This window comes from Perissodus microlepis, chromosome 5 (assembly GCF_051167445.1).
Source record: "Perissodus microlepis isolate ML-2025 ecotype Zambia chromosome 5, ASM5116744v1, whole genome shotgun sequence".
NCBI lineage: Eukaryota > Metazoa > Chordata > Actinopteri > Cichliformes > Cichlidae > Perissodus > Perissodus microlepis.
The window spans coordinates 12,229,374-12,243,990 of record NC_140465.1 but is presented as its reverse complement, the minus strand read 5'-3'; the positions used below and the strand labels follow the sequence as shown (position 1 = coordinate 12,243,990).

General features: G+C 41.1%; 1 protein-coding gene across 3 annotated transcripts; it reads left to right on the top strand.

Moving 5' to 3' along the window:
• Positions 1-1,213: 1,213 nt before the first annotated feature.
• Positions 1,214-12,071, top strand: LOC146386685 (protein unc-119 homolog B-like). 3 transcript variants are annotated; one of them, XM_084927900.1, is made up of 6 exons: positions 1,214-1,670; positions 2,502-2,615; positions 3,053-3,152; positions 3,379-3,551; positions 6,390-6,519; positions 8,609-12,071. In XM_084927900.1, exons 1-5 carry the CDS (start codon positions 1,436-1,438, stop codon positions 6,500-6,502), a joined length of 735 nt encoding a protein of 244 aa, XP_084784026.1. In that variant the 5' UTR covers positions 1,214-1,435; the 3' UTR covers positions 6,503-6,519; positions 8,609-12,071. The 3 variants fall into 3 exon arrangements, with proteins under 3 accessions (XP_084784026.1, XP_084784025.1, XP_084784024.1); XM_084927899.1 differs by lacking the exon at positions 8,609-12,071 and adding an exon at positions 7,243-8,006 and having other exon boundaries at positions 1,215-1,670; XM_084927898.1 differs by lacking the exon at positions 8,609-12,071 and having other exon boundaries at positions 1,215-1,670; positions 6,390-8,006.
• The last annotated feature ends 2,546 nt before the right edge of the window (positions 12,072-14,617 follow it).

Here is a 14,617-nt window from a genome sequence, read left to right as displayed (position 1 = left end):
CAGCTTATTAAATTAAATTAGTATTAGTATTAAATTAAAATATGATAGGCGACATTTTACTAGCCTGTAAAAGGAGCGTCTCGTGAGTTAAATGGGAAATTTCTTTGCTTGAAGCTTCTGTGGAATAATTTTTCGTACTCTATTTTTTTCCTTTTAATACTCTGACCTAGTGTTAGCTTCCTGTGTGGCTGAAGAATTGTAACAGGTAAGATAAGTCTTAGGACTCTGAGATTTAAGGAACGGGAATAAAACAGCTAGTTTATTGCATTAGCGCAAGGTAAATGCTCAGTTTGAAAACGTGGAACAGTATCTAGTGCTTGAACATACCTGGAAAAATTTAATAAATAAATAAATGACTTAACTCACTTACCATAAATTGAACGACAGCAAAACCCCTTCCAACTCCTTGTTGTTTTGAAAATTTAGTCCGGAGGTTCTCTATGAGTTTATCTAACTTGACGGTAGTTTCCTTTTCAGTGGACTGGATTAACAGGTTCTAACTGAAATGAAAAGCCACTTTGCCCAGAGAGAAAAGGAATAAGATCCGTCCAGCTCATACTGGCTCATACTTCATGGCAGCGAGGATACCTTGGGTTTTTTAACAACAGGCATCAGCACTCACACAGTAAACCTGAATTTGCATAACACCTGAGTCTTTACGACATTAATTTGCGTTGCATGCGCCGAGAACAAGAAACAACTCACAAGTGAACTTTGTGCAAATCTGAGAAGAGTGACTTCTTTGAAAACTAAGAAGGCTTTTTAATAATTATTTCAGTGCTAGATGTGTTTATGTGTGTGTTAGTGATGTTTTCGGATGCGGGAACATATCAATACAGAACGGTAAAAATACATTTCATCATCACAGAACCAATCAAAACCAATAAAAGGTACTTCCTTATTAATCAGCAGTGGTGTAAAGATCTCAAAGTAGGATTTTTTTTATTTTATTTTAGGCTGTGTTAGTTTATACTCATACTCAGCTGCTTTTATCCAACTATAGGTGAGCCTATAGGTGATACTTTACAGATTTTTACAGATACTTACAGAGTTTCAATGTTATAACAGTTTTTAATACAAAGCTGCAGTTTAAGAGTACTGATAAGCAAAGAATTCATTCTACATGATGGAAAATTACTATTATTTTATTTTATTTTATTTTATTTTATTTCCGGTTTAAGAGCTAACGCATCATCCACCCCCCCTTGTGGAAGTCTCGGGGAAGTTCCACACTCTCTCCAGTTCACCGGGCTCTGGGCTCGCCAAGCAGGTTGTCATGGCAACTGTACAGCATGCGCTTACAAAAACAAGAGCTTGACCGTTCACCCACAGCTCTTTCGACATTCGACATCCCCGGCGCCATCTTCTTCTTCTTTTTCAAGCCTTTAGATAAGCACTCGTTTAAATAGGAGGGAAGCTGAGGAGAAGGGGGAGGATGAGCGGAGCCAAATCCCGCGGCGACCTGCCTGTTGCTGAAAATGTCACCAGCAGCGGGCACGGCACTGCGGCTCCTCCGCGGGACCGCAAGCCAGGTGGAGGAGTTCTGAAGAGGCTCAAGTCCCGAAGGAGCCAGCAGGTGGACGGCAGGGCCGTCACGGAGGAAGACCTCCGGGCACGGACTGGACACATCACCCCGGAGGACGTGCTGGGACTGCGAGTAGCTACTCGAGGTTTGAGCCTCTGTCTTTGAAACAGCAGATTAAATTTTGACATAAATCTAGAGCAAGCGATACCCTAATAACATGCTGTTCGAGATGGAGAGGAGAAATACATACCTGACAACACAAACAACTTTTACGGCAGTAGCCAGTCTTTCTATTTTTAAGCATCTTAATGGGCACTTGAATTGTAATAAATAGCAGACGTTTTCTATTGTCACAGTTGGCTAGTGCCAAAGATCATATTAGGACTTTAAACTCCTAACAAATGTCCGACAAACAAAACAAAACAAAGCACTGCTGTGTACACAGTGGGGCTGATCTGGGTGGTCTTAGGTAAGGTCTTCCTTAAATTAAAAAAAAAAATCCAGCTGAGTAGATTATGATATGTGCTATGGCCTACATGTATAGCTGTCGGGAGCACATGATCTAAGAAAGAGAATTAAAATCGTGGAAGCCAAATAACAAGCTTTGTGTGGTAATGTCTTTGTTTATGACAACTAAATTGTAAAAGCACGATCAATGCTTATATTGATCTATCCTTTAATATAAGCACACAGAGTGAGGCTGTGCATTTTTGATCCCTGATAGACCTGCACTGAGGCAAAAGCTCCACAGTTCGACTCATTTTATGGTTGTATGCCATAAAATAAACAGTGTATGTGTATATATTCAAAGTTGCATGTGCAAATGTGGACGCAAAGCTGTGTAATCAGAGTCTGAGCATGGTCTGTAACATATTTTGCAAAAATACAAAAGCAGCCTGCTTTTATATTTTAAGAGCGATAGCTCGAGAATGATTCCGGGGGGAATAACTCCTTTGGTCTCTCTCATTATTTACAGGGTACCTCTGTAAACCTGAGGACAATATTTACAACATCGAATTTGTCCGCTTCAAGATCAGAGACCTGGAGACAGACACGGTCCTGTTTGAGATTGCCAAACCCCCACATACAGGTAGTGTGTGTTAGCTCACTGCTTGTGTTATATTTATGTGGTAATGTAGATGCAGATTAGCTCCATAGTAGTGTTTTTGTTATTGTTGCTGTTATTGTTTATTTGCCTAAGAAGCAACAAAAAAAGAAAAAAAGAGGGAAATCCCTGGTTCAAGCCCAGGAAGAGACACCTGGAACTGAGGGGAAACACAAATCAGGAAAGATTCTGTGGAGGTCACCCCTTGTGAATAAGGAAGCAATCAAAAGTAGCTTCTGTAATGCAGGTGCAGGTGACAGTCATAAGTAGCTGCCTCCAAAGGGCTTGACCCTCCTGACAAGGGTTTCTAAATGGTTTTATATAAGCTGGGTTTGGAAACATCTGTCACCTGTTATTTTGATTAAAAATAGTCTTCAGTATGGATCATAGAAAACGTCTCTGCCTAATCTTGTTGGTATCAGATGATGATGAGGAGAACAGAGAGTCAGACGCCAGCACAGGCCGGTTTGTACGCTACCAGTTCACTCCAGCATTCCTGCAGCTGCGGACCGTGGGAGCCACGTGAGTGACTCACGCATAATCTACGCACACCTCACCTGCTCCGTACGCAAACAGTGAAAACAATTACAGCATTATCTTCTATCAGCTACACGCCCATGCCTACTATTTTTATCCATGTGACTGTAATAAGCTTCTAATTTTCGAATTATATAAGAACGCAAAACCTGCAGTTGTTAACACCCTGATCTCCTTTTTTCCCTCTTTCTTTCTTACTTTATTCACTCAGGGTGGAATTCACGGTTGGGAACCGGCCTCTAAGCAACTTTCGCATGATCGAAAGGCACTACTTCCGTGATCACCTGCTGAAGAGCTTTGATTTTGACTTTGGCTTCTGCATCCCGAACAGCCGTAATACCTGTGAGCATATCTATGAGTTCCCTCAGCTGTCTGAGAGCCTGGGTGAGTCACCTTTTTAAAACTTATAACCATAACAAGAGCATACAAATGCCGAAACCTTCCCACGTGGAGATTTTAATAGCAAACTGTGGAAAAGTGATAGCGTTTTATCAAATGTCGATTGTCTAGAAGAAGACTAGCTTTTGGTATTTTGTACAATGCACATACCAAAGGAATACATCAGCACTTCCTATTCTTGACATTTGCTTCAATGGATCTTTAAATCCCTATTTGTCATGCATCTAAGCACGACAGTAAACATTTGGTTATATTTTAGCAGGACTTTTGCTGGCGACGTGATCACTGATGCACATATCAGCAGCTAGCCAAAAGGTTTTTGCAGTTTTATTAAGCCTGACCTATTTGTGCTCTTACATAGGTGCAACCCCAATTCCAAAAGATTTGTCACACTGTCAAATGTAAATAAAAACAGAATGCAATGATTTGCAAATCTCCTATACCAATATTTTATTCACAGGAGAACATAGAAAGCGTATCAAATATTTACAATAAAAAAACATACAATTTTAAGAAAGAAAATCAGATCCTTTTAAATTTGATGGCAGCAGCACATCTCTAAAATGTGTTAACACGATCATTTATGGACTGCTGGTTTTAACAACAGTCCATAAATGATTTCTGGGAACTGAGGAAACCAGCTGCTGGACCTAAATGTTATCCTATTCTTATCTAATATAGGAATCTAGTTATTGAGCAGTTCCAAATACATTATAATTAGAAGCAATTTTAATTTTATGATGTATTATAAAATTTCAGTTGGTGAGAAATCTTCAACAATGAAGCCATGCTGTTGTAATAGACAGGGGTGCACATAAGTGGTCCGCAGGTGCGCATGCGCTGTCAAAATAAAAGACGCGCACCAGATAAGAAGTTGCAACGCGCGTTTGCGTACATAGGATTTTCTGGAGGAGTACAGACATTTGTTTAGAACTCTTAAAGATGTCGAAGAAGCAAGCTCCTTTAAGCAATTACTTTGGTAAAACAAAGAAATGTCAGAAGGAGTCCGAACCACAAAAGAAGCACATATTCTCGGAAAAGTGGTTGCAGGAGGTGAGCTGGCTTCAAACAAATGCCAGACGGCATATTCTGCACCACATCTCTGTGCGTTCATCATTTTGACAGTGCATACGCACCTGCGGACCACTTATGTGCACCCCTGGTAATAGACACAGTACACAGTTTAGCATTGTCTTGCTGAAATATCCAAGGGTTTCACAGAAAAAGACGTCGTCTGGACAGGAGGATACGTTGTACTAAAACCTGTATATACCTTTTAGCTTTGAAGGTGTCTTTTTCCAAATGTGCAAGCTGCTAATTCAGTAGGCATTAATGCACCCCCATACCATCAGAGATGCAGGGTTTGGAACTGATAACAATCCAGATGTTCCCTTTTCAGCATTTCTTGATCATGTGCACATTATAGCTTTTTCTTTACTTGATAGCACTTTAACCTGAATTTGCGGATAGCACGGTGAACTGTGTTCACAGACAGTGATTTCTAGAAGTATTCCTGAGTCCATGATTTCCAGGATAGAATCATGCCTGTTTTTAATGCAGCGCTGCCTGAAGGCTTGAAGGCCATTGTCCACTGCGCACAGAGATTTCTCCAGATTCTCTGAATCTTGATGATATTACCTACTGTAGATGATGATATATTTAAAGTCTTCACATCTTTACACTGAGCAAAATTATTCTGAAACTGTTCAGTGTTCAATTGTTCACTGTTTTTCTGTAGATTGGTGAACCTTTGCCAATCTTTACTTTTGAGACACTCATGCAGTCATGGAGGTCATGGTAATCTAAGGAGCTTGGAAGGAAAAGCGACCGGACTTCTTTAGGTTTCTTGAAGACAGCTCCCATTATGGCTTAAATACCTGGGACTCTCCACCATTTGGTCTTACAACTGAAGAAGCTTTTCGGATGAGTGGTGTAACGTCTTCAGGGAAGTTAAACAAGTCCAGATGCTTTTCTTTCCAACCTCTGCCTCTCTTTTTATGCCCAGTCTTGTTGCTGACCTGCTGCCACTTTAGCAGGTCAGTTAGAAAATATTTTTTTTAGTACCACTTCCTTTCCCAGGCTTTTGTTTGCCCCCATCCCAGCATGTTTTTTAGATACTCTTAAATAAATTTTACAGAGTGTTGTGTTTTTGGAAATGCGGCTCTAATTGTATCCAGAACATCACACAAATTCTCTGTATGAGACATTATGCCATTTTCTTCAACACTTGGCCGTGGTTTAGGTTTTTAATCCTGCCTTAATACTATAATACTAACCATAAATGCCATATGTACTTTGAAACTGTTTTTGGCTGCTGTGATAGTTGCTACTCTTCACTCTGGCCAGGAAGAAATCCTTCCTGAAGCAACAACACACGAAACAAACTTTAGCCAAAGCTAATATGAAGCTTCAGTAACGAGCTAGCTAAAAATAGTCGAAATCCAGACAGTCTGTGTCGGTTTCTTGCCAAAGTTTTGTCTGGTAATCTACACTCGACTATCACAGAGGGATCAGATGAAGCAAAACACAAAGAACTTAAAAAAAAAGCAAAAAAAAAACCTTTGAAAGATGTAATTTTTATTGCTTTTGCAGTACGTTAGCATACATGACAGTGTATAATACACACAGCATTACTGTTTTAATAAACAGTTATATTTACTTGTGTATCTGTATGCATACACGATACCTTGTGATGTTGCTGAGCCTTTTCTCAAGGAGCAATAGTTACTGAAGGGTTTTTTTGTTTTGTTTTTATTTTTAAGTTTTACTTACATGGATATTTAAAAAGTTTTCACTGACATGCATTTATCATCTGTTTTGCAGTCCATCAGATGGTGGAGTGTCCTTATGAGACTCGGTCAGACAGCTTCTACTTTGTCGAGAACAGACTGGTCATGCACAACAAGGCAGATTATGCTTACAACGGAGGACAGTGATGTCTGCCTGCTTGCGTGTAACCACACACACAAACACACGAACATGCTCATACACGTCCATCTGCTCACTTTTATTGATATATACATAAGCACACGTGCACGTTGCTGAACATACATACGGCTCATACCTGGAGCTGCTGCAGACACGGTTCAGTTGCCTCCAGTGTTTGTAAAGATGAATTACCATTCGTTGCAATCACTTTCAGGAGATGTGTTTTGCATTAGTGTGAGACAGGGGTTACAGTTGGGTTAATTTATAGGCTTTTGAAAATAGAAAAATCTTTAAAATCCGAGAGAGCTTGCAATTTGCAGCCGTGTATAACACGTGGCTCAGATTGATCAGATGGACATTAGTCTTCTTTTTACAGTTTTAGAAGTATCCTAACAGCCATTGAGTGAACACACACACACACACACATTTGCATACACACGCATGCACACTCAATCCCCGAGTGACACACATAGTGTTTACACAGGGTTTGTCAGAAGCAGCTGTTCTCAGAGCTACCGCCTCCACAATCCACTCCAGACAATGTCGGGGGAGAAACAGAGGAGCCATCCACAAAAACACTCCTGTCAAACGCACATGGTCACTCCTGCAGCCCCCTCCCTATCTCCCTCTCCGCCCACACAAGCTGACACGTCAATAGTAGTACTGTATAAGACTTTGAATTCAACCAAAGGTTTCTGACATTATCACTGTTTTTTATTTATTTATTTATTTATTTTTTATTTTACAGTTCTGTGACGGCTCGTTAAGAAAGGCCATGTCAAGTAGAAATTTCCCCCTGGTATCTTCAGAGAGCAGCAGAAGTGTCCCAAAGATGTTCTGGTTTCCTTATTTCAAAGTGGAGCTGTTATGTTTGTCCTTATTTTCTGTCATTTACCGTTACGCTAACAGATGCTGATTTATAACAAGGTCTCAGATAACAAGGTCAGCATATGTACAAGCTATCACCACAAGCTCTTGGCTCTGTATGATGCCACAGAGCTGTGATTTCCTTAAGATGGTCATCTCTCACTGTGAGCACACACCTGCTATTCAAACCTTGTCTTTGCAATAGACAACAATCAAATGTAAATTGTTTTAACAGGAGTAGGGAGCTTAAAATGGCTTGTTTTAGATAGAGGACGTCCCACTGCAAGGTAATTGTGGATTATTAGAAAATGTGAATCACACAGCACTACTCTTAATCTGGAAATGAGCAAATTACGTCCCCTTTTCTTGGTGACAGCAGTCAATAAAAATGGAGATTTCTTTTTGAACATTTAGGTTTGATTATCTGTACTTCCAATTCCTTATCACAAACGTCTTAAAAGCTTGATTATATCTGATATTTGAGTTTGTCTTTATCCTTACTGGACAGCATACTATCTCATGGTAATTTGTAAACTTTGGTGTTCGGGGTTTAAGGTGGTGTTTGCAAAGTATATACATATATATAAATATACATAATTTATAAAAAGTGAAATGATTAAATAAATGTACATTTTCAGGTAGAAAGTGTGTGAAGCTTGTTTCATTTGTCAGAATGGGAAAAGTTAAGTTTGAAATGAGAATATCAAAACATGGCCACTAGGAGGAGTTGTACCATAATACATTTAGTGCCACCGGTGCCAGTTTAGTTGTTTTATGCTTTAAGTTTGTTTTTGTTTTTTATTGTTGTTGTTTTTTTTAATCATTGTGATGGGACAAGTTTTCTTGTGTTTGGTTAGGGCTTCAAATGAGGCCATGATCTGAACTCCTTATATTCATGCATGACTGATTTATACACGAGACATGAAACTGATTACGTCATGTTAACTTCCTACCACTATTTTACCAAAAGTTACATAAAATACGGCAGGACTTCATGCAGTACATTTCAAAAATGAGTCCACTTTGATCATCCCATTTTGGACTCTTGTGATTTTAATCAGATCGTTGTTTGTCTTGTATCTGGGTTCATCTCTCTCAGTTTCCATCTGTTTACAGTTCCTAGACTGAAAGTCTCATGGTGTTTTCTCTTTCCACACCTATGCAGTTTTCATTGCCTCCCTCTCACGCTGTGTTTTTTTCCTTTTTCCTTTTTTCTTTTCTTTCCCTCTCTCTCACCTGGTAACCAGACCTCTGGACTGGAGTGTTGAGTTTCCACTTTCCCAGAGAAGAGGACAATCTGAGCCACACAAAGACCTATAATGGACCCCCTCTGCTCTCTCCTCCCTTTGCTCTGGCACTGCACAGCTGCACACACACATGCACACAGAAGCACACACTGCATATGTAACAATACATGCACCCACCATTTTTTTTTTATTATTTTTTTTTTTTTACTGCCCATTCAGCTTCCTACCTGCTTTCTCCTATTGTTTCTCAAAGTAAATCCTTTGCTCATTATCACCCTATTTGATCTGGTGTTCAGGCACATTAAATCATTGTCATAGAATCTACATTTTCACCATCCTTGAATGCACCTTTAATATATCTTATAATAGCACATCAGATTGGGGATGTGACATAAAAACCATTTTAGCTCACCCTAAAATGATTTCCTGAATCGTTGTTTTGCAACTTTGGCTAGGAAGTGGTTAAAAAAAAAAAAATCAAATTTAGCTACAGTAATAAGAGTGTTTTAGACAGTATGGACATCACAAGGAGAGTTGGTTTTAAAGTGTGAGAAAAACCTGTTTAGATGCAGCATTCATTTTCTGTTTTTTTTGTTTTGTTTTTTGTTTTCCAACAACACTCTTTAGCCACTAACAGAGTGCTAGCTACTAGCATTTGCTAACGGTGACTGACTATGCGAGCTAAACTATGCAAGAAGAAAAATTATTAAAAACAATAAAGCTGGGGACACAAGTCGCAAATGGAAAATAATGAGGAGAAAGATGATAATTTTTTTTATTGCTAAGAGAAAATAATTTGATTATAGTGAGTCTGGTGTTTTCATCTGTTTTCATCTCTAGCAGCTCCACAATTGCATAAAGGGCCACTTTATTAGATACAGATTGCTAGTATTTGGTTGGTTGCCCTTTTGCTTTCAGAGCTGTTTTAATTCTTTATGGCATAGATTCAACAAGGTGCTGCAAACATTTCTCAGAGATTTTGGTCCATATTGACATGCAGTCACACAGCTGCTGCAGATTTGTCTGCTGCACATCCGTGACGTGAATCTCCCGTTCCACCGCATCCCAAAGGTGCTCTGTTGGATTGAGTACAGCAAACTCACTGCAACGTTTAAGAAACCAGTTTGAGATGAGCTAGACTTTGTTGTGCATTATCCTGCTGGAAGCTGCCATCAGAAGATGGTACACTGTGGTCATCAAGGGATGGACGAGGTCATCAGCAATGCTCAGGTAGGCTGTGGTGTTTAAACAATGGTTGGTACTAAGAGGCCCAAGTGTACCAAGAAAATATCCCCTATTACACCACAAGCCTGAACCACTGATGCAAGACAAGATGGATCCATGCATCCATGTCATTAATACCAAATTCTGACCCTGCCATCTAAATGTTGAGGCAGAAACTGAGACTCATCAGACCAGGCAACATTTTCCTCATATCTGTTATCCAAATTTGATGAGCACGTGTCAACTGCAGTCTCAGTTTCCTGTTCTTAGCTGACAAAAGTGACACCCGGTGTGGTCTTCTGCCACTGTAACCTATCCACTTCAAGGTTCAAATGCTGTCTGCTCAGAAGCTCTTCTGCATACCTTGTTTGTAACTGTTGTATTTGAGTTACTGTTGTGGTCTTATTAGCTTGCATCAGTCTGGACATGCTCCTGTGACCTCTGGCATCAACGAGGCATTTTCAACCCTAGAAACGATTCTGTGTGAAAATTCCCAGCGCATCAGCAGTTTCTGAAATACTCTGACCAGCTCGTCTGGCACTGACATCAATGCCGTTCAAAGTTACTTAAACAGCCTTTCTTCCACACTGATGAACTTCAGTAGGCGGTGAATAACTCGTTTTGGTAGTTGAGTTAACAAAGTTATAAAAAATATATTTTATATTTCTGTTTTGTTGGACTACTTTACTACATCTGGAGACATTTAAAGGTATACTCTCCTACTTGATCCTATACATAACGATAAACTATGTCACTCATGAAAACATTTAATAAACCTACAGATCCTAGGTCATGAATGAATTTATGAAACTTGCACTTTCTTCTCCCCCTCAAACGAAGTAAAGTATTACTTTAAAATACATACAAACTGATGGTGTGAAGACTCAGTGTGTCAGTTGCTGATTAGACCACAAAGCAGGGTGCAATTTAACTGTGAGCTCATAAATCAATAACCACCATCAGGCTGTAGGCCCTGCACACTGCAGCACAGCAGTAACGCAGCTGTACTGTACTAAACTATGTGTTGATATAAAAAGAATCTCGATATATCCAGTAGGACTCAAAAATTACCATACACGTGTGCGTACAGACACATCCACAGCAATAAATAAGCACACTTTCCAGGGATGATTTGTGTGTTCCCAGGCCTTCGTGGAACACATTTCAGCAGCCAGTTGTGGATTGACACACACACACACACAGACACACACACACACACACACACCGGAAACAAGTGGACAGGTGGGATAAATCAAGCGTATTCACGCACCCTCCCCCGCGTGCACACATATATCTCTGTAACTGGCTTCCCCATGTATCCTGTTCAGTGAATCGCGCCACATTGAGATTAGGAGTGAAAAGCACAGGTTTATCGAGGTTCCCCTGAAACACACTCACTCACACATACGGATCTACACACGCAAGCAGGGAGACGGGGGGGACAGTGGTCTTCTATAAATAGCAGCTAGGAATGGTGTTGATAGGTCCTGTGAAAAGAAATGGAGGGGGGGAGTGGAAAAAGGATTAAAAGAGATACAGGGACACACTATAACTCCACTTGTTCGTAAGTGTGTGTGTGTGTGTGTGTGTGTGTGTGTGTGTGTGTGTGTGTGTGTGACTGTGACTGTAAGGTACTTTGGAGAGAGTATGGATTTGTGGATCAACACAAAACAGTCTTTCTTGGATCTCTCCCATCACCCCCAACAACAACATCCAGCTACATCCATCCATCTCTCTCTCTTCCAAACCTACACACACACACACACACACACACACACACACACACACTACCTCTAACCCATCTTATTTGTCTTTCTCATGTTCACTCTCCCTTTCTTGTTTTGATTTTTTTCCATCTTTCCATCCGTTGTTGCTCTCCAAGGCCCTGGTGCGAAATCCATCATGTGTTAAACACCATGTTATAAAGAAAAGAGATGAGTCACCACACGGTCCTCTTAGTTTAGGTCAGCACAACGATGTTCTCAGAGATGGTCGTGACTCCATCTGTGTCATTATGTCATTTCCAGCAATTACTCTGTGACATCATCTCAACCCCTGAAAAAGGTCAGGGTGAAAACATGTAGGATGGAGCGTGTACTGTAAATATAAATAAACACCTTCATCATCACAGCTACCTTCGTAAACACTCGCTGTTGTTTCCCTGTAGGTGAGAACCTACTTTAATGCATTTTTTTTAAAGGTATTATGTATTGCATTTAAATAAAGATCTAATTTTTGACCTAGCGGATGTGGTGATTTAATGCGATGCTGAGCAAGGCTTTGTAGATGTGACAAGAGATAGCAGATAATTAGTTATCCGCAAGTTAATAAAGCACTCAGGGCAGCAGTGATGGATAGACAGTCCTTTAACAAACTGTGATTCCCCGACCAATTTCCATGGTGGCGAGTGCAGTATTGACAATCTGTCTTTAAGTGTTAGGTCTCTGCTGATGTGTAGGCAGAAGCCTTTGTGCAGCTTGTGTGTGTGTGAGTGTACTGTTCCTGCATTCGTCTGCCCAACTGTCTGTGTGGTATTACAGTGCAGATTTCCGCCGCTGCTTACACTCATGTGGCCGTCAGACAGAAATAGTCATCAAGGTAAATAGTTTGTGGTGTGTTGGTGCTTACAGGAAGCCCGCAGCCACCTTTGGAAGTCTCCCCAGAACCTCCAGTCCAGTTTGTTTTGTGTGCGTTTGATTAATAAAAGGTTAACTCAACCCTCAGTCAACTGTTAAGAGAGGCATGTAAATCTCCCCCGCAATCTCTTCCTTCCTCTGCCTTTCACTCCTCCCTTTGTCTCTTCCTTTGCCACACCTTCCCCTGGGGGATGCAGGGATTGTGATTGGAGAAGAGGTGGGGCTCCTGGCACAAGCACAGGTGTGCTCGTTTCCTCCCTTCTCCTCTCTCTCATGTAATGATTTCTTCAGCTCGCCACCTGCCAGGTGGAAAAAACACCCACAGCAAATGGAGCACTTTAAAATGGCCTCCTGGCTTCCGCCTTAAAGGATTTTCTTTTTTTCTTTCTTTTTTTTTCTTATTGCTTGTACAAACACTCCATTTTCATCCCTTTTCATTATCCATTGACTACGTTTAACTCAATGAAGTCTTCCTGGAACTACTTGTTGCTTGTTTACATTTTGCGTCACATTCAAATGACGGCTCCTGGCTCTGAAAAACTGTCCACCGAGGCTCCCCCACTAGCTTTTCAGATGATCAGAACCTGGCTCTCTAGCACCATTCTCTCGACGCCACTTCTCGCCTCGCCCTTTGGAGCTGCCTGGAGGGTGGCGTAGAGCAGGTCCCAGGCCCCGAGAGGTCAAAGTTCACTTACCAACAATGGAATCTTACTCTGGGTCAGATGCAGTCAAGGAAACAAAGGCCAAGGATTGGACAAACTTCTGTGACAAGGAGACAGAGGGATGAAGATGCATAGAGCAAAAGCCAAAATGAGACGTGGAATGAATGCACTGAAAACCTTTCTCATACACTTACCCAGGCACATACACTCACACACATAACTGTGCAAATTTTGCTTTTACACACACTAAAATCTGCCAAAGCTGTTGCTTAAGCCCATAAAACAACTTAGTCAAAGTTTCTCAGGCTACAAAAATCTGTTTCCCAACAGTTCTCTCATTGTATTTCTTGTCTTTAAATAATAATCGCTTAGAGAAACAGCACGCTTCAATATCACAACAGTTCAGGTAAAACCAGAACTTTTTTCCCTTTAACCTCTCTATATCTTTTCATGTTGCTCCAACTTGTTCCTTCCCCTCCCCCACGCTGCTGTCTTTCTCCTCTCTCTCTCTTTTTTTTATTCACTGCCATTGATCATGCATGCAGAAATTCAGCACACCCAACCACGGCTCCAGCCAGGATAGGTTAGCTAGTGCAAGGCCCTGTCCTACATACTGTTCCCTCGCTATGGTCCGCCAGGCCAGTCACACCCTCCCCCTGACCTGCCTCTCCTCACTGACTCAACCCCCCCCCAACCACTGCCACACACACACAAACCCCCCGCGGCCCATCTCAGAACCAGCACATGCACAGATCATCATGCGGTGGTGGGAAAAGTTAACTCTTCATGACTGAACACTTTTTAGTCAGGTGCAGGGTTGTGTTTGATCATTGCTCAGTCTGTCCTCTAACTTGCAGCACACACACAGAGACAAGGGATTGCTTGCTGATGTGATCAGAGTTGACAGAAAAAATAGTATTTATGGATTATTATTGTTTGTAGTATTTTTAATCTTGGCCAATAAAGCTCAACAAAACAACCTGGGCCCGTAGCTTTGACAGCAGTATGCTGTTAACTTTTAGTTTCCAGTGTCTGAGTTTTAATGTGGTGAGTGAAAACAAGTGCACTTCACACTCCTTTGTGAGCGCTACACTTGTTTCACTTTGGCCGGAGCAGCTGAGGTATGTGACGAAACTGCCTCAGCTGACCAGGCTGACCGCGGCCAAGAGAAAGGCTGACTTAGAAGTAAAGCTGCTAATCTTCCACTTAGCTGGTTAGGGTGGCCTGTCATGTAGTAAGACAGAGAGAAGGTGGTTAGGTAGGGTTAACTTTAGATGAGGGTAGTACTGTGATTGGGTAACTGGATGAAGAATTGATGAGGGGTGAAGAATGCAAACAGGCAACACTTGATTTGATGGGAGGGATGGCTGTGGGTGCTAGGTTGAAGGGAACAAGTGGACTAAGGGTGGATGAGGGTTGGCTCAGGCATAGATGGTTTATGGATGGAGGGTAATTCAAAAAGAGGGACTTCCTGATGGTTTAAAAGA

Coding starts and splice junctions, on each gene's coding strand:
- LOC146386685 (XM_084927900.1), top strand. CDS start 1,436: ATGAGCGGAGCCAAATCCCGCGGCGACCTGCCTGTTGCTGAAAATGTC. Junction 3,153..3,378: donor CTGCGGACCGTGGGAGCCAC/GTGAGTGACTCA, acceptor TTATTCACTCAG/GGTGGAATTCACGGTTGGGA. Junction 3,552..6,389: donor TCAGCTGTCTGAGAGCCTGG/GTGAGTCACCTT, acceptor TCTGTTTTGCAG/TCCATCAGATGGTGGAGTGT.